Here is a 27,350-nt window from a genome sequence, read left to right as displayed (position 1 = left end):
CTATTTTCAGTTTGGCTGGGCCGGATGCTATCACCCCCTATATTCAGTTTGGCTGGGCCGGGGGATATCACTCCCTATATTCAGTTTGGATGGGCCGGAGGCTATCACCCCCTATATTCAGTTTGGCTGGGCCAGGGGCTATCACTCCCTATATTCAGTTTGGCTGGGCCGGGGGATATCACTCCCTATATTCAGTTTGGCTGGGCCGGAGGCTATCACCCCCTATATTCAGTTTGGCTGGGCCAGGGGCTATCACTCCCTATATTCAGTTTGGCTGGGCCGGAGGCTATCACTCCCTGTATTCAGTTTGGCTGGGCCGGGGGCTATCATTCCCTATATTCAGTTTGGCTGGGCCGGGGGATATCATTCCCTATATTCAGTTTGGCTGGGCCAGAGGCTATCACTCCCTGTATTCAGTTTGGCTGGGCCAGAGGCTATCACTCCCTATATTCAGTTTGGCTGGGCCGGGGGCTATCACTCCCTGTATTCAGTTTGGCTGGGCCAGAGGCTATCACTCCCTATATTCAGTTTGGCTGGGCCGGGGGCTATCATTCCCTGTATTCAGTTTGGCTGGGCCGGGTGCTATCACTCCCTATATTCAGTTTGGCTGGGCTGGGGGCTATCACTCCCTGTATTCAGTTTGGCTGGGCCAGAGGCTATCACTCCCTATATTCAGTTTGGCTGGGCCGGGGGCTATCACTCCCTATATTCAGTTTGGCTGGGCCGGGGGCTATCATTCCCTGTATTAAGTTTGGCTGGGCCGGGGGCTATCACTCCCTGTATTAAGTTTGGCTGGGCCGGGGGCTATCACTCCCTGTATTCAGTTTGGCTGGGCCGGGGGCTATCACTCCCTATATTAAGTTTGGCTGGGCCGGGGGCTATCACTCCCTATATTCAGTTTGGCTGGGCCGGGGGCTATCACTCCCTGTATTCAGTTTGGCTGGGCCGGGGGCTATCACTCCCTGTATTAAGTTTGGCTGGGCCGGGGGCTATCACTCCCTGTATTCAGTTTGGCTGAGCCGGGGGCTATCACTCCCTATATTCAGTTTGGCTGAGCCGGGGGCTATCAGTCCCTATATTAAGTTTGGTTGGGCCGGGGGCTATCACTCCCTATATTAAGTTTGGCTGGGCCGGGGGCTATCACTCCCTATATTAAGTTTGGCTGGGCCGGGGGCTATCACTCCCTATATTAAGTTTGGCTGGGCCGGAGGCTATCACTCCCTATATTCAGTTTGGCTGGGCCGGGGGCTATCACTCCCTGTATTAAGTTTGGCTGGGCCGGGTGCGATCACTCCCTGTATTAAGTTTGGCTGGGCCGGGGGCTATCACTCCCTGTATTAAGATTGGCTGGGCCGGGTGCGATCACTCCCTGTATTAAGTTTGGTTGGGCCGGGGGCTATCACTCCCTGTATTAAGTTTGGCTGGGCCGGGGGCTATCACTCCCTGTATTAAGTTTGGCTGGGCCGAGGGCTATCACTCCCTGTATTAAGTTTGGCTGGGCCGGGTGCGATCACTCCCTGTATTAAGTTTGGTTGGGCCGGATGCTATCACCCCCTATATTCGGTTTGGCTGGGCCGGGGGCTATCACTCCCTGTATTAAGTTTGGCTGGGCCGGGGGCTATCACTCCCTATATTCAGTTTGGCTGGGCCGGGGGCTATCACTCCCTATATTCAGTTTGGCTGGGCCGGAGGCTATCACTCCCTGTATTCAGTTTGGCTGGGCCGGATGCTATCACTCCCTGTATTCAGTTTGGCTGGGCCGGGGGCTATCACTCCCTATATTCAGTTTGGCTGGGCCGGGGGCTATCACTCCCTATATTCAGTTTGGCTGGGCCGGGGGCTATCACTCCCTATATTCAGTTTGGCTGGGCCGGATGCTATCACTCCCTGTATTCAGTTTGGCTGGGCCGGATGCTATCACCCCCTATATTCAGTTTGGCTGGGCCGGATGCTATCACCCCCTATATTCAGTTTGGCTGGGCCGGGGGCTATCACTCCCTATATTCAGTTTGGCTTGGCCGGAGGCTATCACTCCCTATATACAGTTTGGCTGGGCCGGGGCCTATCACTCCCTATATTCAGTTTGGCTGGGCCGGCGGCTATCACTCCCTATATTCAGTTTGGCTGGGCCGGAGGCTATCACTCCCTGTATTCAGTTTGGTTGGGCCGGGGGCTATCACTCCCTGTATTCAGTTTGGCTGGGCCGGGGGCTATCACTCCCTGTATTCAGTTTGGCTGGGCCGGGGGCTATCACTCCCTATATTCAGTTTGGCTGGGCCGGATGCTATCACCCCCTATATTCAGTTTGGCTGGGCCGGGGGCTATCACTCCCTATATTCAGTTTATCTGGGCCGGGGGCTATCACTCCCTGTATTCAGTTTGGCTGGGCCGGGGGCTATCACTCCCTATATTCAGTTTGGCTGGGCCGGGGGCTATCACTCCCTATATTCAGTTTGGCTGGGCCGGAGGCTATCACTCCCTGTATTAAGTTTGGCTGGGCCGGGGGCTATCACTCCCTATATTCAGTTTGGCTGGGCCGGAGGCTATCACTCCCTGTATTCAGTTTGGCTGGGCCGGATGCTATCACTCCCTGTATTCAGTTTGGCTGGGCCGAAGGCTATCACTCCCTGTATTAAGTTTGGCTGGGCCGGATGCTATCACTCCCTGTATTCAGTTTGGCTGGGCCGGGGGCTATCACTCCCTATATTCAGTTTGGCTGGGCCGGATGCTATCACTCCCTGTATTCAGTTTGGCTGGGCCGGGGGCTATCATTCCCTATATTCAGTTTGGCTGGGCCGGGGGCTATCACTCCCTGTATTAAGTTTGGCTGGGCCGGATGCTATCACTCCCTGTATTAAGTTTGGCTGGGCCGGGGGCTATCACTCCCTATATTCAGTTTGGCTGGGCCGGAGGCTATCACTCCCTGTATTCAGTTTGGCTGGGCCGGAGGCTATCACTCCCTGTATTCAGTTTGGCTGGGCCGGGGGCTATCACTCCCTATATTCAGTTTGGCTGGGCCGGGGGCTATCACTCCCTGTATTAAGTTTGGCTGGGCCGGGGGCTATCACTCCCTGTATTAAGTTTGGCTGGGCCGGGGGCTATCACTCCCGATATTAAGTTTGGCTGGGCCGGGGGCTATCATTCCCTGTATTAAGTTTGGCTGGGCCGGGGGCTATCACTCCCTGTATTCAGTTTGGCTGGGCCGGGGGCTATCATTCCCTGTATTAAGTTTGGCTGGGCCGGGGGCTATCACTCCCTGTATTAAGTTTGGCTGGGCCGGGGGCTATCACTCCCCGTATTAAGTTTGGCTGGGCCGGGGGCTATCACCCCCTGTATTAAGTTTGGCTGGGCCGGGGGCTATCACCCCCTGTATTAAGTTTGGCTGGACCGGGGGCTATCACCCCCTGTATTAAGTTTGGCTGGGCCGGGGGCTATCACTCCCCATATTAAGTTTGGCTGGACCGGGGGCTATCACTCCCTGTATTAAGTTTGGCTGGGCCGGGGGCTATCACTCCCTGTATTAAGTTTGGCTGGGCCGGGGGCTATCACCCCCTGTATTAAGTTTGGCTGGACCGGGGGCTATCACCCCCTGTATTAAGTTTGGCTGGGCCGGATGCTATCATTCCCTGTATTAAGTTTGGCTGGGCCGGGGGCTATCACTCCCTGTATTAAGTTTGGCTGGGCCGGATGCTATCATTCCCTGTATTAAGTTTGGCTGGGCCGGATGCTATCATTCCCTGTATTAAGTTTGGCTGGGCCGGGGGCTATCATTCCCTGTATTAAGTTTGGCTGGGCCGGGGGCTATCACTCCCTGTATTAAGTTTGGCTGGGCCGGATGCTATCATTCCCTGTATTAAGTTTGGCTGGACCGGGGGCTATCACCCCCTGTATTAAGTTTGGCTGGGCCGGGGGCTATCACTCCCTGTATTCAGTTTGGCTGGGCCGGATGCTATCACTCCCTGTATTAAGTTTGGCCGCGCCAGGGGCTATCACCCCCTGTATTAAGTTTGGCTGGGCCGGATGCTATCACTCCCTGTATTAAGTTTGGCCGCGCCAGGGGCTATCACCCCCTGTATTAAGTTTGGCTGGGCCGGGGGCTATCACTCCCTGTATTAAGTTTGGCTGGGCCGGATGCTATCATTCCCTGTATTAAGTTTGGCTGGGCCGGATGCTATCATTCCCTGTCTTAAGTTTGGTTGGGCCGGGGGCTATCACTCCCTATATTCAGTTTGGCTGGGCCGGGGGCTATCACTCCCTATATTCAGTTTGGCTGGGCTGGGGGCTATCACTCCCTATATTAAGTTTGGCTGGGCCGGGGGCTATTACCCCCTGTATTCCTCCAACCTGGGAGTGACCTCGTCATTGCAGAATACAGGCTGTGAACCAACATGTTGGAACGGGAATGAGGTAGGGAATTAAAATGGTTGACCACAAGGAATTTCCACCTTTGGTGGATGGAATGGAGGAGTTCACTATATGTTCCAATGAACACTGGACATAAGAAGATTCTGCTCAAGCTAACTGTAGCCCATCTTCTGCGTCTGGTGTTTAATATATAGTAGACTTAAGTTATTTGTCCTCTCGAGTCCGTGCCATCAGGGGTGATTTATTACCCCTCTCAACCCCATTCTCCTGACTTCTCCCCATAACCTTCCACAGTCTGACTAACCACGAACAACACAGCCTCCACAGCCATCTGTGGTGAAACACCACCATTTGGCTAAAGAAATGCCTCCTCCTCTCTGTTCTAAATGGGCGTCCCTCTATTCCTAGACACCCGCACTAATGGAAATACCTTCTCCACCTCCACTCTAACTAGGTCATTCAATATTCGATAGGTTTCGGTGAGATCTTCCCCCCATTCTTCCAAACTCCAGCGAGCGCTGGCCCAGGGTTATCAAATGCTCCTCTGGGAGTCACTCTGGTGAACCACATCTTCTCTCAGATAAGGTCTCAAAACGACTCACAATACACCAAGTACGGTCTGCCCAGAGACTGGGCACCTGCATTACATCCTTGCTTTCATATTCCAGTCCCCTCGAAATGAAAGCTGACGTAGCATTTGCCTTCCTCACCACCGACTCAACCTGCGAATGATCCTTTAACGGATCCTGCGTGAGGGCTCCCAAGTCCCCTTGCAACTCAGATTTTCGAATTTTCTCCCTGTTTGGAAAAGAGTCTGTCGCTTTCTTCCTTCCACCAAAGAGCATGAGCAACATTTCCCTGCTCTGTGTTCCAGCTGCCACTTCCTTCCCACTCTCCTCATCCGTGAAAGTCCGTCAGCAGGTTCCCTGCTCCCTCAACGCAACCTACACCTCCACCTATATTTATATTGTCCACAAACCTGGCCATAAAGACTCATCAGTAACACTTCCCCGACACTCTGAGGGAGTGTGTGATGGGACAGTGTGGAGGGAGTTTCACTCTGTGTCTGATCCCAGGAGTGTGTGATGGGACGGTGTGGAGGGAGCTTCACACTGTGTCTGACCCCGGGAGTGTGTGATGGGACAGTGTGGAGGGAGCTTCACTCTGTGTCTGATCCCAGGAGTGTGTGATGGGACGGTGTGGAGGGAGCTTCACTCTGTGTCTGACCCCGGGAGTGTGTGATGGGACAGTGTGGAGGGAGCTTCACTCTGTGTCTGATCCCAGGAGTGTGTGATGGGACGGTGTGGAGGGAGCTTCACTCTGTGTCTGATCCCAGGAGTGTGTGATGGGACGGTGTGGAGGGAGCTTCACTCTGTGTCTGATCCCAGGAGTGTGTGATGGGACGGTGTGGAGGGAGCTTCACTCTGTGTCTGACCCCGGGACTGTGTGATGGGACAGTGTGGAGGGAGCTTCACTCTGTGTCTGACCCCGGGAGTGTGTGATGGGACGGTGTGGAGGGAGATTCACTCTGTGTCTGACCCCGGGAGTGTGTGATGGGACGGTGTGGAGGGAACTTCACTCTGTGTCTGACCCCGGGAGTGTGTGATGGGACGGTGTGGAGGGAGCTTCACTCTGTGTCTGACCCCGGGAGTGTGTGATGGGACGGTGTGGAGGGAGCTTCACTCTGTGTCTGACCCCGGGAGTGTGTGATGGGACGGTGTGGAGGGAGCTTCACTCTGTGTCTGACCCCGGGAGTGTGTGATGGGACGGTGTGGAGGGAGCTTCACTCTGTGTCTGACCCCGGGAGTGTGTGATGGGACGGTGTGGAGGGAGCTTCACTCTGTGTCTGACCCCGGGAGTGTGTGATGGGACGGTGTGGAGGGAGCTTCACTCTGTGTCTGACCCCGGGAGTGTGTGAGGGGATGCTGAGGAGGGAGGGACGGTGAGGAGGGAGCTTCACTCTGTGTAGACCCCGGGAGTGTGTGATGGGACGGTGAGGAGGGAGGGAGGGTAAGGAGGGAGCTTCACTCTGTGCTTTGTGAGCACGTGAGGGAGCACCTCCTGACTTTGCAGCTAGAACTTTCGTTTTGCCCTAGAACACTTCTGCGATTTAATGTAAACTGAAAGCAGGACCCAGGCAGGAAGGAAACAACGGCTCGTCACCTCGGGCTGACAGACACTCCGGAAATTTCTGCGGCTGCCTGGGCCAGGTGTTGCTGACAGAGCTCAAAACGAAAGAGAGCGAACGTCCCACGGACAGGGGGGTCCCAGCTGAGATCCCTCAGACTCAGGCTTACTATCACTGATGTCACGAAATCTGTTCTTTTGTGGCTGCAGTACGGTGCAGGGCATAAAATGCATTATAAATTATAATGACAATTCTCAAAAATAGCAAGGTAGTGTTGATGAGCTCAGGAACCAGCTGGCTGAGGAGAGAAGCTGTTTCTGAATCAGTGAGTGTGGGTCTCCGGGCCCCTGTCCCTGGTCCTGGATGGTGGCAATGCGAAGACCCCATGTCTCGGTTCGTGAGGGTCCTTCCTGATGGTTGTCACATTCTTGAGGCATCGCCTATTGACGATGTCCTCCTCGATGAGAGTCTGGACCACACCCTGAGATATCTCACCCTCTTGCTGAGATCCCTCACACGCCGGCCAAGATATCTCCAGGCCGAGTTTCCTCAACTCCATCAAATCCTGGGCAGCATCCCTCCTCACTGCGACACTCCCTCTTGACCACACTCTTTCCTCTCTGCTTTCACTTTCCAGTTTCTTTCTCCTGCGCTGTCACCCTTGACATCACCAGAGGGAACACACACCCCTCAGTTTTGCTTCTAACTCAAGCCCCACCGGGGGTTTTCCAGCAACACCCCCCCCAACTCTGGAATAAAAGCCCCAAGGGGAGATGGAGTGGCACAGAGAGAGGAGAGGGTTGACAGAGGACAACACCAGTTCGACTTTGAGCACTGTCCTCTCAGCTCCTGACGCCGAGCTCCCTCGCAGCCCGAGTCCTGCCGCCACTCAGCCCTCCTCTGCGTACTCTCAGCCTCCGTGATGAAGGCCAGCGTGACTGTCGCCCTGCTGACTGCCATGGTCGCCCTGCTGGACTGTGGTCCAGTTAGACGAAGCCCGGACCGCTCGAGCTGTGACTTATCTCTCTTCAGGAGCATGCCCTCAGACATCATCACCACCGTCTGGAACGCCCAGAGGCACTACGTAAGGAAGGGTGAACGAGCAGCCCGATCGCCATCCCCTACAGTCTGACCCTCCCTCTCTCCTCTGACTGACTCGTTCCCTGGAGACTGACTCTCCTTCCTCCGACTGACTGTCTCCCGGCGTTCCTTCCTCCCACAGACCCAGCTGACTCTCCAGTGTCCCTCATCTGAGCCTCCATCTCGTTGAGCCTGAGCCTCCCTCCCTCCCCGATTCACTCCATACCGGAAGCTGCTGAGGCTGCCCCTGGAGCACCGTGTCCCTCGGTCAGACAGCTCCAGGAGGGATGTCGTTGAGCTGGAGAGGGTGTGGGAATGATTCACGGAGTCCGGGCAGACTGGGAACGGGAGGTATAGATTACAGGGATGGCCACTGTCATCTCCCCAGGGTAAGGATGCAGGTTGAAGGTAAGAGGGGGAGAGATACAAACGAGACTCGAGTGCAGATTTTTCACCCAGAGGGTGAGTGGAGGGGTGAGGGTGGGTACGGAAGGAGGTGGTAGAGACAGGAACATAGAGAACATTTAAAAGTTACTTGGACAGGAAAGGTTTAGAGGGATTCTGGCCAAACTTGGGCAGACAGGACCGATTTGCACCCTGGTCCCAGAGGGAGGAATTTCGTTTGGTTCTATACGGGTACAGTTGAGTGACAATAAACAAACTTGAACTTGTGACAGGCAGCAGGGTCAGCATGGTGTAGATGGGCCGAAATGCCTCTGTGCGACACTGTCCCTGACCCGGATCACCCCCACCCCACCGTCCACCACGTCAGGGGACTTTGACCTCCCTGCTCCCGAGGAACGACTGCTGTGGAGACCAGCACTGACCAGCCTTCTCTTCCTCCAGCAGGACCAGATCCACTCCCAATCCGGCTCCGGTTCCAGTTCCGATCCTCTCCTGGCCTCGATGGATGAGCTGCGGACCCTGAGTGTGAGTGATGTCTGTATGTCTGGCCTCCTCAGCGCCTTGTCTTCCTGTCTCCTCAATCACCTCCTCCATCACCTTGTCTCTCCTCAGCTGCTGTCTCCATCCCCATCAATCACCTCCTCCCTCCTCAACCCCTTGTATCCCCTCATTCACCTCTTCTGATCCTCAGTCTCCTCACACACCTCCGTCCCTCAATAATGTTTTCTCCCCTCAATCACCACCTTCCTCAATCACCTACTCTGTCCCTCACTCAACTCCTCTCCCTCTTTCCCATCAATCTTCTCTCCTTGTGTTCACCAACTCCCTTCCCCTCAGCCTTCCTCATCCTCTTCCACACTGACCTCCTAATCTCCACCTTCCCCTTCATCCTCACCTCAACCCTCAACCCTATCTCTCAACATTCTAACCTCCCTCCGTCCTCAACCCCATCCCCAGTGGCAGCTCCTCACTGACCCTCACTTTCCTCCACACCCCTCAGCCCTCCTACCTCATCTCCCTCACTCTTGCCTCCCAGTCTGTCAGCCTCATATCGTGTCTTTCACCTCCCCGTCTCCCACCCTCCCCAGCCCCACCCACCCTCCCTACCCTCCTCACCCTCACTCCCTCCACACACCCACCCACCCCCTCCCTAAAGGAGTGTCCACCTCGGATCCCCTGTTCCACCAGCTCCGGTGCTGTTCTCCCTCATGAGGGCCATATACTGAGGGACGTGTTCCCTCCACTGCCCCAGGCCTCACCTCTCCATCTGTAACTCCAGGTCGCGGAGCGGAGGGTCCTGGTCCGGGCCGAGTGTCAGCTCTTCACCGCGGTTCTGCGCAACAGGACGGAGGGAATCCTCGGGTCAGCCGGCAGGAAGGTCTGCGAGACACTGCACTTCATTACAGGCAGACTGGCGCAGTGTGTGAGTACAGGCAACGGGCAACTGTAGTGTGTGTGACTACAAGCGGGGTGGGGGGGGGTGACTGTAGTGTGAGAGTACAGGCGGCGAGTGATTGTCGTGTCCGAGTACAGTGTGTGAGTTAACACGTACATGCGAGGGGCATGTTCATGCATACAACATGCTGTATGAGGGTACACGCGTGTTTTGAGAGAGAGAGAGAGAGAGAGAGAGTGTGGCCATGTTCGTGGTGTGTTGATTCAGGCATTTCTGTTCCCATGGACGTGTCCGAGTTTGCTACCTGCGACTGCGTGGCGTGTTTACATGTTTGTTGCTGTCTCTGTGTGTCCGAGCCTCCCCTCTTCCGTGTGTACAGTCCTTCACCTTCACTTCCTTCCTCCACTCCTTATTCACCCCTCTCCCTCATTCCCTCCTCCTCTCCTTCATTCCCCTCCTCCCTCATTCCTTCCTCCACTCCTTATTCACCCCTCTCCCTCATTCCTTCCTCCACTCCTTATTCACCCCTCTCCCTCATTCCTTCCTCCACTCCTTATTCACCCCTCTCCCTCATTCCCTCCTTCCTCACCCTCCCCTCTTTCATTCCCTCCTCTCCTCTTGAGTACTGGGAGCCTCAGCATCCGACATGTCACAGTTACCACTCTCAGTTCTCAGAGACCCTCCCTCCTCCCGCACAATCGTCCCTCCAACTTCCTGCCTCTCCTCCTCTCACGCAATCATCCCTCCTGTCCGTCCAACTTCCCTCCTCCCTCCAGCTTCCTTCCTCCTGCGCAACCGTCTCTTCTCTTCATCCCTCACTCTCCCTCCCCATTCCCTCTCCACGTCACGCTCCATCCTCCCTCCCCTTTTCCTCTCCTTTCCCCCTCTCTCCACTCCCACTCACTCTCCCTCCCGTCTGCCTCTCCAGGTTACAGAGGATGATGTCCGCGATGATCGATTCTCCCCACTTCTCTCCTTCCTGCTGCAGAGACTGAAAGATGATTTACAAACGGTAATTACCCCTCTCACCCCCTCCCCCTGGGAATGCTGATGCAGGTGATTGGTGAGTGTGTGGGCAAGGGTGAAATGGGGTAACCCTATCTCTCTGTCCAGTGGGTAATGGGTAATTGTGGAGTGTGACAGATCCCGGAGCAGGGTGGGTCACTGACATCTTCCTGCACCGCAGACCAGCAGATCCCCCAGAGACCAGAGCAACAGATCCCAGAGACCAGCAGATCCCACAGAGACCAGAGCAACAGATCCCAGAGACCAGACCAACAAATCCCAGAGATCAGATCAGCAGGTTCCACAGAGTCTCGGCACACCAGCTGATACCACACAGACCAGACTAGACCAGCAGTTCCCACCGAGACCAGGACAGCCAACAGATCCAGCCGTGACCGCACCACACCAGAGCAGACGACCCAGGGCAAAGCGGCGGACAACTTCCACGCACAACTCTTCCCTCATCTAGACCCCCACCCAGAGAGCAGACGGTGGGTGGAGGGGTGGGCTTCATTTCTACCCTTCGGAGGGAGGGAACTCCCTCAGCCCCGCGGGGAGTCGATTCTGAGAAATGGTCTCTGGTCTCAACTTGGGGACTTCAAATCAGCAAAGTTCTAATGGGACGGGGAGCTGGGAAACTTCGAGCCCAGATCGACAGCAGGATGACCCCTCCCAAAAGAGTGAAGAGAGGGTGAGGGACAGTGACACAGCCCGGCAGGGTGTACCGAAGCTGCCCCACACTGTGATGAAGCCCCCTGTGCTCCCAGCGGTGAGGGTGGGAAGTGGTGTTCGGGAAGGAGTGGTGGGGGGGCGATGTCATGAGGCGCCATCACCAACACATTTTTCCCTCTCCCCGTGCAGGGCCACTCCGGGACTCACGCCAGCGAAGTCTACGCTCACCTCCTGCAACTGGTGAATGAACACCTCCCCTGTGTGGCCAAGGGCACTCAGTGTTAGAGACGTTCTCCCGCACCCTGGTCCTGACCGGAATCCCCGTCGTCCGTTGGTCTTCATGATCTTCAGCGTCACATTCCTCTCTTCGCTAAACCTGACCTGCCTTGTTTATTTATTTGAGAGTATTTATTAAGTTTTAATATTTAAGTAACTTATTTGATAATTTTGCCTTGCTACTCTGTGACAGCAAGTCTATTTATTTAATTATGGGAGCGTAAGATATTTAATATTTAAAAGCTTTGTTCATGTATCGTAGTGTTTATCTAATGTCAGATTGGGAGGGATGCGAGTTAAAGTGGGTATCAGAACCTGTGTCTGCTTAATCCGAATCCGTTACCATCGCAGCTCCTCACCTCGGTCTACACAGTTCCGCATCCGTCTGATCTTTAACCACAGAGGGGCCTCGGAGTGTCTGCAAGCCCCTTCTCCAGCTGCCCTGCACTCACTCGGAGACCCCTCTGTGTCTCAGGATGCGCCGCGTACCGGGCACTCCTCCCCAGAGACCCCTCGCCCAGTGCGTTAGCATCACATCCCCGCCCCAACGACAGGCACCCCGGGAGAGGCAGTCACAGGCAGCTGGGGAAAGCCGGGACGTCCTGCTGGTGGACGCGACTCTGTTACGGGCAGTTTATGTTTGTTAATTTATAAATAAATGGCTTGACCGGAATCCGTGTGCTGTCCGTTAATCCCCGCTCCCGCGCACCGAACGGCGACACCACACAGAAAACATCGGGACACAGTGGGGGGAGCAGCGAGGGAGCTTCACACTGCAGGAGGGTGGTGTGGGAGCGTGTCACTGTGGGTGGCACAGTGAGGGATCTGCAGCCTGCAGGAATCGCCCTGAGGGAGCTCACTCAGGGGGAGGGATGGTGAGGGAGCTCCACACTGAGTGAGTTCCGCACTGAAGTCCGGCGAGGGAGCGGAGACAGGGTCACATCACCCTGCAACTGGTGAATGAACACCTCCCCTGTGTGGCCAGGGGCACTCAGTGTTAGAGACGTTCTCCCGCACCCCGGTCCTGACCGGAATCCCCGTCGTCCGTTGGTCTTCATGATCTTCAGCGTCACATTCCTCTCTTCGCTAAACCTGACCTGCCTTGTTTATTTATTTGAGGGTATTTATTAAGTTTTAACATTTAAGTAACTTATCTGATAATTTTGCCTTGCTACTCTGTGACAGCAAGCCGATTTATTAAATTATGCTCAAAGACCTTATTAATCTATCGTAATGTTGTTTATTTAAAGTCAGATTGGGAGGGAGGCGAGTTAAAGTGGGTATTCAGCACCTGTGTCTGCTTAATCCGTTACCATCGCAGCTCCTCACCTGCTCCTACAGACTCCCACCTCTCCCCATAGGGCCTGAACTGGGTCTCTGCCGGAGGCCGGCTCCATTCCTCCTGCTGGTTTCTTTCAACCCACTCTCTGACTTCTCTTCAGGACGCAGCCCTCCTCCCAGCAGACACCGGCTGTGGTGAGTCCACCCAGGCGCCGCAGTTCCCGCTGGACGCCGAGAGCCCCTTCCACACCCCCCGAGTCCTGTGGAGAGAAACCCCCGGTTCTCCACAACAATACAAAGAGTGGAGGCACTCAGCAGGCCTGGCAGCATCTATGGAAACGAGTCCCTTCTTCAGGACCCCGCTCTCCGGCCTGGTTCCCCAGTCTCCCACAGCCCCAGAATCGTTCCAGCACATCTCTCCGCCATGCTCCCGCCAGCCGCAGTTTCCCCAGAGTGCAGCGCCCAGAACCGGACACGGCCCTCCATCTGTCACCCAACCACTGCACCCGGAAGATTCTCAGTTGCTTCCCGGCTCCCGTCCCTCGGTCTACGCAGTTCTGCAGCTGCCCTGCACTCACTCGGAGACCCCTCTGTGTCTCAGGATGCGCCGCGTACCGTGCACTCCTCCCCAGAGACCCCTCGCCCAGTGCGTTAGCATCACATCCCCGCCCCAACGACAGGCACCCCGGGAGAGGCAGTCACAGGCAGCTGGGGAAAGCCGGGACGTCCTGCTGGTGGACGCGACTCTGTTACGGGCAGTTCATGTTTGTTAATTTATAAATAAATGGCTTGACCGGAATCCGTGTGCTGTCTGTTAATCCCCGCTCCCTCGCACCGAACGGCAACATCACACATGGTGAGGGCGGTGACGAAACTCCACACTCCAGCAGGGGTAGTGAGGGAGCTGCACACTCCGGGAGGGGCTGTGAGGGAGCTCCAAAATGTGGAAAGAGCACTGAGGAAGTTGAACACAGAGGAGCAATGAGGGAGGGAGCAGTATTATAGAGCGAAGACCCATCCCACTGGTGTTATACAGTGACGGACCGGTCTCCACCGGTACCGTACCCTGGTGTTAATGTCAGACCCTTCCCCACTGGTAATGTACCCCGGTGTTATACAGTGACGGACCCGTCCCCGCCGGTACCGTACCCCGGTGTCACACAGTGACAGACCCGTTCCCACCGGTACCGTACCCCGGTGTCACACAGTGACGGACCCGTCCCCGCCGGTACCGTACCCCGGTGTCACACAGTGACGGACCCGTCCCCGCCGGTACCGTACCCCGGTGTTACAGTGACGGACCCGTCCCCGCCGGTACCGTACCCCGGTGTTACAGTGACGGACCCGTCCCCGCCGGTACCGTACCTCGGTGTTACACAGTGACGGACCCGTCCCCGCCGGTACCGTACCCCGGTGTTACAGTGACGGACCCGTCCCCGCCGGTACCGTACCCCGGTGTCACACAGTGACGGACCCGTCCCCACCGGTACCGTACCCCGGTGTCACACAGTGACGGACCCGTCCCCACCGGTACCGTACCCCGGTGTCACACACTGACAGACCCGTCCCCGCCGGTACCGTACCCCGGTGTCACACAGTGACGGACCCGTCCCCACCGGTACCGTACCCCGGTGTCACACAGTGACGGACCCGTCCCCACCGGTACCGTACCCCGGTGTCACACAGTGACGGACCCGTCCCCACCGGTACCGTACCCCGGTGTCACACACAGTGACAGACCCGTCCCCGCCGGTACCGTACCCCGGTGTTATTCAATACGGTACACTGTTACTCATTCCGATGGATGAACTGTGTTGCAGTGTAACGGATTGACGAATTCCCTGTGACAAATTCTGTCCACCAGAGGGCAACGGTTGTCTGCGAGTCACTGCCTCCTGCAGACGGGAGGCCCTCCCTGCAGCGCGACCACTGACATGGGACACTCAGCACTCGGAAAGCAGAACCACGGTGAAGGTAGGTTTAATTCAATTTGTACACACATTTTGCAAACTGTAGTTCAGAACAGAGAGATCAGAAGCAGCAAGTGAATCCAGCCTGCTGGGCTGGACAGTCCGTCCTGCCCTGTGACTGCACCTCGGAGGGGCTGTGTCCTCTGCAACCCGCTGACTCCAGGGTGTGGGAGGGGCGAGCGGGGATAGGGAAGGGAGGGTGGGATAGATGGGGAGTACGGTGAGGGGGAGAGAGAGGTGGAAGAGGGGAAAAGACGGGAGAGTGGGGAAGGGGGAGAGACAGGAGAATGGGGAGAGTGGAGGGGGGGGTTCAGGTACAGGGTAGAGTGGGAAGTAGCAGATGGAAGGGGGTCGTGTTCATTCAGCTCCTGTGTCCTTCCTCCTGCAGATGTAGTCGTGAGGGGGACTGACTGAGAAGGAGTTGGTGCAGCCACTCCCCTCACTGAGGGAAGGAGGGCTGGGGTGGGGTCAGCCCGGAGTCCCTACCAGTCCTTGGTCCTCCATACAGAGGCAATTCGCTCAGTTAAAGGGCTGTAAAGTGCTTGGAGATTGGGGTGGGAGTGTGGATGGGTGCTGGGTGAGAGATTGTGAGTGTTGAATGACGGACAGGTGACTGTCAGGGGTGAGTCGGTCTCTGCAGCAGCAGCAGGCCTGGCCTGAGCACTGCGTTGGGGAGGTGGCCAGTCAGACAGGGTGGGTTCTGGCGGGAGTGTCAGGAGTCATTCTCCGGTGCGGCCAGCCCAAGCACTGGACTGGGGAGGTGGGTGGGAGTACTCTGTGCGGGGGGGGGTCACTCTCCGGAGCGGCAGCATGCCCGGCCCGAGCACTGCAGGTTCTGACAACCGCTGGCGGTGTTGGCGTGAGGGCCTGCGGGGAGAAACACAGACTCAGAACCCAGAAAGAGCACCTCCCCCCACCCGACGGCATCCCTCTGCCACAGAGACAGCCCCTCCCCACAACTTCGCCCTCCAATGCCGCAAGGCCCCCCGAGACCCATCCCACGAGAGGCTAGGAAGTACACGACGTCTCTGACAGATTAACCCATCAGCTCCCCCACACGACAGCACAGGAACAGGCCATTCAGCCCACAACATTGTGCTGAACCAGCTAAAAAGCAGATCAAAAACACCCGAATATTTCTGAAAATTTGGCGCCCTTATTTATAAAAGACAGGACTAAATATATAGGTGCTCCGAAGATAAAATTACTGGTTATTTGGGGAAATAAATAAATATATATAGTAAAGCTATTATGAACTCCATGGAGCATGTGGGGATCTTCCGATATCCAGGCATTCTTTCTTTTTTCTTTCTTTCTTTCTATAGGGATATGTTCGGGGGGAGAGGTTAAGGGGAGGGGGAAGGGCTGATAATTCTTTTTCTTTTCTTCTGTAATCACTGAAAACTCAATAAAAAAAAATTTAAACACCCAAACACTAATCCCTCCTACGTACACCATGTCCATATCCCTACATCCATCTGCCTATCCAAAAAGCCTCTAATGTATTTGCCTCTACCAACATACCATGCAGCGCATTCCAGGCATCCACGATTCTGAGTAAAAAAAATTTATCCCCCAAATCCCGCTTGAACCCACCCCCTCTCACCTTCAATACATGCCCTCTGGTATTAGACATTTCAATCCTGGGAAACAGATACTCTGTCCACTCTCTCTATGCCTCTCAAATTCTTGTAAGCCTCTATCAGATCCCTCCTCAGCCTCTGCCACTCCAGAGAAAACAACCTGAGGTAATACAGCCTCTCGTGATAGCACACGCCTGCTAAACCAGACAGCATCCTGGTAAACCTCTCCTGCACCCTCTCCAAAACCTCAATATCCCTCCTATATTGGGGCAACCAGAACTGTATGCAAGACTCCAGAAGTGGCCTAGCCAGAGTTTTATAAGGTTGCAACACAGCCTCTTGGCTTTTGAACTCAATGTCTTGACTAATGGAATGCTTGCTTTTATAAGCGTTCTTAACTACCCTATCAACCCCTGTAGCCACTTTCAAGGAGTTACAAACTTGGACCCCAAGATCTTTCTGCTCAGCAACATTAATATGGATCTTCCCTTCAACAGTGTACTGTCTCCTTGCATTTACCCTACTGAGGTGCAACATCTCACATTTATCTGGGGTAAGTGCCATCTGCCATTTCTCTGCTCATATTGTGCTGTATTCTCTGCCAATCTTCTGCACTATCCACAACTCCACCGATCTTCACATCATCCACAGGCTTACTGACCCACCCAGATACATTTTCATCCAGGTCACTTATATACATCACAAACAGCAGAGGTCCCAGCACAGATCCCTGTGGAGCAGAACTAATTACAGACCTCCAGCTCAAACAAGTCCCTTCACCTATACGAAAGCCAGCTCTGAACCAAAGAGCCAATTTGCTGTGGACCCCATGAATCTTAACCTTCTGGATTAGCCTCCCATGAGGGACTTGCAAATGCCTCTCTAAAATCCATGTAGACAGCAAATATTGCCCAACACTCATCAATCTCTCTCGTCACCTTGTCATACAACAGCACGACCTACGTTGGCTCTCCATAATTAGGACATGGGTTTCCAAATGCTCGTATATATTATCCCCCAGAATTTTCTCCAGCAATTTCCCGACAACTGATGTGAGACTCGCTGGTCTATAGTTCCCAGAACTTTCCCTTGTCCCTTCTTAAACAGAGGAACAGCAGCAGCCACTTGCCAGTCCTCCAAGACCTTGCCTGCGGCTAAAGAGGACTTGCAGATACCGGTCATCGAAACATAGAAAATAGGTGCAGGAGTAGGCCATTTGGCCCTTCGAGCCTGCACCGCCATTCAGTCCTCCAAGACCTCACCTGTGGCTAAAGAGGACTTGCAGATACCGGTCATAGAAACATAGAAAATAGGTGGAGTAGGCCATTCGGCCCATTCAGTATGATCATGGCTGATCATCCAACTCAGAACCCTGTACCTGCTTTCTCTCCATACTTTAGCCACAAGGGCCATATCTAACTTCCTCTTAAATATAGTCAATGAACCGGCCTCAACTGTTTCCTGTGGCAGAGAATTCCACAGATTCACCACTCTCTGTGTGAAGATGTTTTTCCTCATCTCGGTCCTAAAAGGCTTCCCCTTTATCCTTAAACTGTGACCCCTCGTTCTGGACTTCCCCAACATCGGAAACAATCTTCCTGCATCTAGCCTGTCCAATCCCTTTAGAATTTTATACGTTTCAATAAGATCCCCCCTCAATCTTCTAAATTCCAGTGAGTATAAGCCTAGTCGATCCAGTCTTTCTTCATATGAAAGTCCTGCCATCCCAGGAATCAATCTGGCGAACCTTCTCTGTACTCCCTCTATGGCACGAATGTCTTTCCTCAGATTAGGGGACCAAAACTGCACACAATATTCTAGGTGTGGTCTCACTAAGGCCTTGTACAACTGCAGTAGAACCTCCCTGCTCCTGTACTCAAATCCTTTTGCTATGAATGCCAACATACCATTTGCCTTTTTCACCGCCTGCTGTACCTGCATGCCCACCTTCAATGACTGGTGTACAATGACACCCAGGTCTCGTCGCATCTCCCCTTTTCCTAATCGGCCACCATTCAGATAATATTCTGTTTTCCTGTTCTTGCAACCAAAGTGGATAACCTCACATTTATCCACATTAAATTGCATCTGCCATGAATTTGCCCACTCACCTAACCTATCCAAGTCACCCTGCATCCTCTTAGCATCCTCCTCACAGCTAACACCGCCGCCCAGCTTCGTGTCATCCGTAAACTTGGAGATGCTGCATTTAATTCCCTCGCCTAAATCATTAATATATATTGTAAACAACTGGGGTCCCAGCACTGAGCATTGTGGTACCCCACTAGTCACTGCCTTCCATTCTGAAAAGGTCCCGTTTACTCCCACTCTTTGCTTCCTGTCTGCCAACCAATTCTCTATCCACATCAATACCATACCCCCAATACCGTGTGCTTTAAGTTTGCACACTAATCTCCTGTGTGGGACCTTGTCAAAAGACTTTTAAAAATCTAAATATACCACATCCACTGGCTCTCCCCTATCCACTCTACTAGTTACATCTTCAAAAAATTCTCTAAGATTCGTCAGACATGATTTTCCTTTCACAAATCCATGCTGACTTTGTCTGATGATTTCACCTCTTTCCAAATGTTATCACATCTTTGATAACCGACTCTAGTATTTTCCCCACCACCGATGTCAGACTAACCGGTCTATAATTCCCCGGTTTCTCTCTCCCTCCTTTTTTAAAAAGTGGGGTTACATTAGCCACCCTCCAATCCTCAGGAACTAATCCAGAATCTAAGGAGTTTTGAAAAATTATCACTAATGCATCCACTATTTCTTGGGCTACTTCCTTAAGCACTCTGAGATGCAGACCATCTGGCCCTGGGGATTTATCTGCCTTTAATCCCTTCAATTTACCTAACACCACTTCCCTACTAACATGTATTTCCCTCAGTTCCTCCATCTCACTAGACCCTCGGTCCCTTACTATTTCCGGAAGATTATTTATATCCTCCTTAGTGAAGACAGAACCAAAGTAGTTATTCAATTGGTCTGCCATGTCTTTGTTCCCTATGATCAATTCACCTGTATCTGACTGTAAAGGACCTGTATTTGTCTTGACCAATCTTTTTCTTTTCACGTATCTATAAAAGCAGTTTTTATGTTCCCTGCCAGCTTTCTCTCATAATCTTTTTTCCCTTTCCTAATTAAGCCCTTCATCCTCCTCTGCTGGTCTCTGAATTTCTCCCAGTCCTCAGGTGTGCCGCTTTTTTTTTGCTAATTTATACGTTTCTTCTTTGGACTTGATACTAACCCTAATTTCCCTTGTCAGCCACGGTTACACTACCTTCCCTGGTTTATTCTTTTGCCAAACTGGGATGAACAATTGTTGTAGTTCATCCATGCGATCTTTAAATGCTTGCCCTTGCATATCCACCGTCAACCCTTTAAGTATCATTTGCCAGTCTATCTTAACTAATTCACATCTCATACCTTCAAAGTTACCCTTCTTTAAGTTCAGAACCTTTGTTTCTGAATTAACTATGTCACTCTCCATCTTAATGAAGAATTCCACCATATTATGGTCACTCTTACCCAAGGGGCCTCGCACGACAAGATTGCTAACTAACCCTTCCTCATTGCTCAATACCCAATCTAGAATGGCCTGCTCTCTAGTTGGTTCCTCGACATGTTGGTTCAGAAAACCATCCCGCATACATTCCAAGAAATCCTCTTCCTCAGCACCCTTACCAATTTGGTTCACCCAATCTATATGTAGATTGAAGTCACCCATTATAACTACTGTTCCTTTATTGCACGCATTTCTAATTTCCTGTTTAATGCCATCCCCAACCTCACTACTACTGTTAGGAGGCCTGTACACAACTCCCATCAGTGTTTTCTGCCCCTTAGCGTTATGCAGCTCTACCCATATCGATTCCACATCCTCCAGGCTAATGTCCTTCCTTTCTATTGCGTTCATCTCCACTCTAACCAGCAATGCTACCCCACCTCCTTTTCTTTCCTGTCTATCCCTCCTGAATATTGAATATCCCTGGATGTTGAGCTCCCATCCTTGGTCACCCTGGAGCCATGTCTCTGTGATCCCAACTATATCATATTCATTAGTAACTATCTGCACATTCAATTCATCCACTTTGTTACGAATGCTCCTCGCATTGACACACAAAGCCTTCAGGTTTGTTTTTACAACACTCTTAGCCCTTATACAATTATGTTGAAAAGTGGCTCTTTTTGCTTTTTGCCCTGGATTTGCCTGCCTGCCACTTTTACTTTTCACCTTACTACTTTTTGCTTCATGTGCCCAGCAATCTCATCTCTTACCTCCTGAGGTAAATCCCATCAAGCTCTGGGGACTTATCCACCTCAGGAGGCCCAATACTTCCTCTTCCTTGTCCTCTAAGCACCCTTAAGTATTTATACACTAGGCTGGTCCTCCATATCCTTTTCCTCGGTAAACACTGAGGCAAAATACTTCACCCACACCCTCTGCATCCAAGTAAATGTTCCCTCCATTATCCTTGCGTGCTCCCTAGTTGTCCTCTTGCTCCTGATGTATGTATAGAATGTCTTGGAATGCACCATAATCCTCCGTGCACCTCTTGGTTTTCCTAATTCCCTTTAGTTCTTTTCTGGCTTCTTTATACTCATGTGCTTCGTTTGATCCCAAATTCCAAAGCTTTATGTATTTTTTCTTTCTGACTAAATGCATCACCTCTCTGAACAACAAAGGTTCTCTTATCTCTCCATCCCCGTCCTTCCTACTGCAGCCCATCAGCTCCCCCCACACTGGACAGATTCACAAACACACAACCCCCCCCACACCACCCGGGTCTCACCGCTGATGTTATCACAGTAGAAGAAGAACTCATCGTTGAGGGTGGGGCAGGCGGACACCAGCTCCTGTAGCCCGGGGCCAGTCACCAACAGGCAACCAGACAGATCCAGGTGTTGTAGCAAGGGTAGCCCCCCGTGTCGAGTCAGGGCCCTAAGGTGGGAGACAGGCTCAGTCAGCAGCGAGACAGCGTCCCCTCCCCACCCCACCTCTCTCCCCGTGTAAAGCCAGGGCCCTGGGGTGGGAGACAGGCTCAGTCAGCAGGGAGACAGCGTCCCCTCCCCACCCCACCTCTCTCCCCATGTAGGGTCAGGGCCCTGGGGTGGGAGACAGGCTCAGTCAGCAGGGAGACAAGGGTCCCCTCCCATCCCCACCCCACCTCTCTCCCCGTGTAGGGTCAGGGCACTGGATGGGAGACAGGCTCAGTCAGCAGGGAGACAGAGTCCCCTCCCCACCCCACCTCTCTCCCCGTGTCAAGTCAGGGCCCTGGGGTGGGAGACAGGCTCAGTCAGCAGGGAGACAAGGGTCCCCTCCCATCCCCACCCCACCTCTCTCCCCGTGTAGGGTCAGGGCCCTGGGGTGGGAGACAGGCTCAGTCAGCAGGGAGACAGCATCCCCTCCCCACCCCACCTCTCTCCCCGTGTAGGGTCAGGGCCCTGGGGTGGGAGACAGGCTCAGTCAGCAGGGAGACAGGGTCCCCTCCCCACATCTCTCCCCATGTCAAGTCAGGGCCCTGGGGTGGGAGACAGGCTCAGTCAGCAGGGAGACAGCGTCCCCTCCCCACCCCACCTCTCTCCCCGTGTAGGGTCAGGGCACTGGGTGGGAGACAGGCTCAGTCAGCAGGGAGACAGGGTCCCCTCCCCACATCTCTCCCCGTGTCAAGTCAGGGCACTGGGTGGGAGACAGGCTCAGTCAGCAGGGAGACAGCGGCCCCTCCACACCCCACCTCTCTCCCCGTGTAGGGTCAGGGCACTGGATGGGAGACAGGCTCAGTCAGCAGGGAGACAGCATCCCCTCCCCACCCCACCTCTCTCCCCGTGTAGGGTCAGGGCCCTGGGGTGGGAGACAGGCTCAGTCAGCAGGGAGACAGCGTCCCCTCCCCACCCCACCTCTCTCCCCGTGTCGAGTCAGGGCCCTGGGGTGGGAGACAGGCTCAGTCAGCAGGGAGACAGGGTCCCCTCCCCACCCCACCTCTCTCCCCGTGTAGGGTCAGGGCCCTGGGGTGGGAGACAGGCTCAGTCAGCAGGGAGACAGGGTCCCCTCCCCACCCCACCTCTCTCCCCGTGTAGGGTCAGGGCCCTGGGGTGGGAGACAGGCTCAGTCAGCAGGGAGACAGCGTCCCCTCCCCACCCCACCTCTCTCCCCGTGTAGGGTCAGGGCCCTGGGGTGGGAGACAGGCTCAGTCAGCATGGAGACAGCGTCCCCTCCACACCCCACCTCTCTCCCCGTGTAGGGTCAGGGCCCTGGGGTGGGAGACAGGCTCAGTCAGCAGGGAGACAGCGTCCCCTCCCCACCCCACCTCTCTCCCCGTGTAGGGTCAGGGCACTGGGGTGGGAGACAGGCTCAGTCAGCAGGGAGACAGGGTCCCCTCCCCACCCCACCTCTCTCCCCGTGTAGGGTCAGGGCCCTGGGGTGGGAGACAGGCTCAGTCAGCAGGGAGACAGGGTCCCCTCCCCACCCCACCTCTCTCCCCGTGTAGGGTCAGGGCACTGGATGGGAGACAGGCTCAGTCAGAAGGGAGACAGGGTCCCCTCCCCACCCCACCTCTCTCCCCGTGTAGGGTCAGGGCCCTGGGGTGGGAGACAGGCTCAGTCAGCAGGGAGACAGCGTCCCCTCCCCACCCCACCTCTCTCCCCGTGTAGGGTCAGGGCCCTGGGGTGGGAGACAGGCTCAGTCAGCAGGGAGACAGCGTCCCCTCCCCACCCCACCTCTCTCCCCGTGTAGGGTCAGGGCCCTGGGGTGGGAGACAGGCTCAGTCAGCAGGGAGACAGCATCCCCTCCCCACCCCACCTCTCTCCCCGTGTCGGGTCAGGGCCCTGGGGTGGGAGACAGGCTCAGTCAGCAGGGAGACAGCGTCCCCTCCCCACCCCACCTCTCTCCCCATGTCGAGTCAGGCAACTGGATGGGAGACAGGCTCAGTCAGCAGGGAGACAGCGTCCCCTCCCCACCCCACCCCACCTCTCTCCCCATGAAGGGTCAGGGCCCTGGGGTGGGAGACAGGCTCAGTCAGCAGGGAGACAGCGTCCCCTCCCCACCCCACCTCTCTCCCCGTGTAGGGTCAGGGCCCTGGGGTGGGAGACAGGCTCAGTCAGCAGGGAGACAGCGTCCCCTCCACACCCCACCTCTCTCCCCGTGTAGGGTCAGGGCACTGGGTGGGAGACAGGCTCAGTCAGCAGGGAGACACGGTCCCATCCCATCCGCACCCCACCTCTCTCCCCGTGTAGGGTCAGGGCCCTGGGGTGGGAGACAGGCTCAGTCAGCAGGGAGACAGCGTCCCCTCCACACCCCACCTCTCTCCCCATGAAGGGTCAGGGCCCTGGGGTGGGAGACAGGCTCAGTCAGCAGGGAGACAGCGTCCCCTCCCCACCCCACCTCTCTCCCCATGTCGAGTCAGGCAACTGGATGGGAGACAGGCTCAGTCAGCAGGGAGACAAGGGTCCCCTCCCATCCCCACCCCACCTCTCTCCCCGTGTAGGGTCAGGGCCCTGGGGTGGGAGACAGGCTCAGTCAGCAGGGAGACAGCGTCCCCTCCCCACCCCACCTCTCTCCCCGTGTCGAGTCAGGGCACTGGGTGGGAGACAGGCTCAGTCAGCAGGGAGACAAGGGTCCCCTCCCATCCCCACCCCACCTCTCTCCCCGTGTAGGGTCAGGGCCCTGGGGTGGGAGACAGGCTCAGTCAGCAGGGAGACAGCGTCCCCTCCCCACCCCACCTCTCTCCCCGTGTCGAGTCAGGGCACTGGGTGGGAGACAGGCTCAGTCAGCAGGGAGACAAGGGTCCCCTCCCATCCCCACCCCACCTCTCTCCCCGTGTAGGGTCAGGGCCCTGGGGTGGGAGACAGGCTCAGTCAGCAGGGAGACAGCGTCCCCTCCCCACCCCACCTCTCTCCCCGTGTCGAGTCAGGGCACTGGGTGGGAGACAGGCTCAGTCAGCAGGGAGACAGCGTCCCCTCCACACCCCACCTCTCTCCCCGTGTAGGGTCAGGGCCCTGGGGTGGGAGACAGGCTCAGTCAGCAGGGAGACAAGGGTCCCCTCCCATCCCCACCCCACCTCTCTCCCCGTGTAGGGTCAGGGCACTGGGTGGGAGACAGGCTCAGTCAGCAGGGAGACAAGGGTCCCCTCCCATCCCCACCCCACCTCTCTCCCCGTGTAGGGTCAGGGCCCTGGGGTGGGAGACAGGCTCAGTCAGCAGGGAGACAGCGTCCCCTCCACACCCCACCTCTCTCCCCATGTCGAGTCAGGCAACTGGATGGGAGACAGGCTCAGTCAGCAGGGAGACAAGGGTCCCCTCCCATCCCCACCCCACCTCTCTCCCCGTGTAGGGTCAGGGCCCTGGGGTGGGAGACAGGCTTAGTCAGCAGGGAGACAGCGTCCCCTCCCCACCCCACCTCTCTCCCCGTGTAGGGTCAGGGCACTGGATGGGAGACAGGCTCAGTCAGCAGGGAGACAGCGTCCCCTCCCCACCCCACCTCTCTCCCCGTGTAGGGTCAGGGCACTGGATGGGAGACAGGCTCAGTCAGCAGGGAGACAGCGTCCCCTCCCCACCCCACCTCTCTCCCCGTGTAGGGTCAGGGCCCTGGGGTGGGAGACAGGCTCAGTCAGCAGGGAGACAGCGTCCCCTCCCCACCCCACCTCTCTCCCCGTGTAGGGTCAGGGCCCTGGGGTGGGAGACAGGCTCAGTCAGCAGGGAGACAGCGTCCCCTCCCCACCCCACCTCTCTCCCCGTGTAGGGTCAGGGCCCTGGGGTGGGAGACAGGCTCAGTCAGCAGGGAGACAGAGTCCCCTCCAAACCCCACCTCTCTCCCCGTGTAGGGTCAGGGCCCTGGGGTGGGAGACAGGCTCAGTCAGCAGGGAGACAGAGTCCCCTCCCCACCCCACCTCTCTCCCCGTGTAGGGTCAGGGCCCTGGGGTGGGAGACAGGCTCAGTCAGCAGGGAGACAGCGTCCCCTCCCCACCCCACCTCTCTCCCCGTGTAGGGTCAGGGCCCTGGGGTGGGAGACAAGCTCAGTCAGCAGGGAGACAGCGTCCCCTCCCCACCCCACCTCTCTCCCCATGTCAAGTCAGGGCCCTGGGGTGGGAGACAGGCTCAGTCAGCAGGGAGACAGCGTCCCCTCCACACCCCACCTCTCTCCCCGTGTTGAGTCAGGGCCCTGGGGTGGGAGACAGGCTCAGTCAGCAGGGAGACAGCGTCCCCTCCACACCCCACCTCTCTCCCCGTGTTGAGTCAGGGCCCTGGGGTGGGAGACAGGCTCAGTCAGCAGGGAGACAGCGTCCCATCCCCACCCCACCTCTCTCCCCGTGTAGGGTCAGGGCCCTGGGGTGGGAGACAGGCTCAGTCAGCAGGGAGACAGAGTCCCCTCCAAACCCCACCTCTCTCCCCGTGTAGGGTCAGGGCCCTGGGGTGGGAGACAGGCTCAGTCAGCAGGGAGACAGAGTCCCCTCCCCACCCCACCTCTCTCCCCGTGTAGGGTCAGGGCCCTGGGGTGGGAGACAGGCTCAGTCAGCAGGGAGACAGCGTCCCCTCCCCACCCCACCTCTCTCCCCGTGTAGGGTCAGGGCCCTGGGGTGGGGGACAGGCTCAGTCAGCAGGGAGACAGCGTCACCTCCCCACCCCACCTCTCTCCCCGTGTCAAGTCAGGGCCCTGGGGTGGGAGACAGGCTCAGTCAGCAGGGAGACAGCGTCCCCTCCACACCCCACCTCTCTCCCCGTGTAGGGTCAGGGCCCTGGGGTGGGAGACAGGCTCAGTCAGCAGGGAGACAGAGTCCCCTCCCCACCCCACCTCTCTCCCCGTGTAGGGTCAGGGCCCTGGGGTGGGAGACAGGCTCAGTCAGCAGGGAGACAGCGTCCCCTCCCCACCCCACCTCTCTCCCCGTGTAGGGTCAGGGCCCTGGGGTGGGGGACAGGCTCAGTCAGCAGGGAGACAGCGTCACCTCCCCACCCCACCTCTCTCCCCGTGTCAAGTCAGGGCCCTGGGGTGGGAGACAGGCTCAGTCAGCAGGGAGACAGCGTCCCCTCCACACCCCACCTCTCTCCCCGTGTAGGGTCAGGGCACTGGGTGGGAGACAGGCTCAGTCAGCAGGGAGACAGCGTCCCCTCCACACCCCACCTCTCTCCCCGTGTAGGGTCAGGGCCCTGGGGTGGGAGACAGGGTCCCCTCCCCACCCCACATCTCTCCCCGTGTAGGGTCAGGGCCCTGGGGTGGGAGACAGGCTCAGTCAGCAGGGAGACAGCGTCCCCTCCACACCCCACCTCTCTCCCCGTGTAGGGTCAGGGCCCTGGGGTGGGAGACAGGCTCAGTAAGCAGGGAGACAGCATCCCCTCCCCACCCCACCTCTCTCCCCGTGTAGGGTCAGGGCCCTGGGGTGGGAGACAGGCTCAGTCAGCAGGGAGACAGCGTCCCCTCCCCACCCCACCTCTCTCCCCGTGTAGGGTCAGGGCCCTGGGGTGGGAGACAGGCTCAGTCAGCAGGGAGACAGCGTCCCCTCCCCACCCCACCTCTCTCCCCGTGTAGGGTCAGGGCCCTGGGATGGGAGACAGGCTCAGTCAGCAGGAAGACAGCGTCCCCCTCCCCACCCCACCTCTCTCCCCGTGTAGGGTCAGGGCCCTGGGGTGGGAGACAGGCTCAGTCAGCAGGGAGACAGCGTCCCCTCCCCACCCCACCTCTCTCCCCGTGTAGGGTCAGGGCCCTGGGGTGGGAGACAGGCTCAGTCAGCAGGGAGACAGCGTCCCCTCCCCACCCCACCTCTCTCCCCGTGTAGGGTCAGGGCCCTGGGGTGGGAGACAGGCTCAGTCAGCAGGGAGACAGCGTCCCCTCCCCACCCCACCTCTCTCCCCGTGTAGGGTCAGGGCCCTGGGGTGGGAGACAGGCTCAGTCAGCAGGGAGACAGCGTCCCCTCCCCACCCCACCTCTCTCCCCGTGTAGGGTCAGGGCCCTGGGGTGGGAGACAGGCTCAGTCAGCAGGGAGACAGCGTCCCCTCCCCACCCCACCTCTCTCCCCGTGTAGGGTCAGGGCCCTGGGGTGGGAGACAGGCTCAGTCAGCAGGGAGACAGCGTCCCCTCCACACCCCACCTCTCTCCCCGTGTAGGGTCAGGGCCCTGGGGTGGGAGACAGGCTCAGTCAGCAGGGAGACAGCGTCCCCTCCCCACCCCACCTCTCTCCCCGTGT

At 56.6% G+C, this 27,350-nt stretch overlaps 1 protein-coding gene across 1 annotated transcript in view; it reads right to left on the bottom strand.

Moving 5' to 3' along the window:
* Window positions 1-14,572: 14,572 nt before the first annotated feature.
* The window catches only part of fbxl5 (F-box and leucine-rich repeat protein 5), a 52,210-nt gene continuing 39,432 nt past the window's right edge, over window positions 14,573-27,350 (bottom strand). The window contains 2 exon segments of the mRNA XM_073028629.1: window positions 14,573-15,445; window positions 20,970-21,118. Of these exon segments, the coding sequence (XP_072884730.1) occupies window positions 15,369-15,445; window positions 20,970-21,118 (226 nt within the window). The 3' untranslated portion in view covers window positions 14,573-15,368.

The sequence above is a fragment of the Hemitrygon akajei genome, chromosome 24, assembly GCF_048418815.1.
Source record: "Hemitrygon akajei chromosome 24, sHemAka1.3, whole genome shotgun sequence".
Taxonomy (NCBI): domain Eukaryota; kingdom Metazoa; phylum Chordata; class Chondrichthyes; order Myliobatiformes; family Dasyatidae; genus Hemitrygon; species Hemitrygon akajei.
The sequence above is the reverse complement of the archived record's forward strand: the minus strand, read 5'-3'. Positions and strand labels throughout refer to the sequence as shown.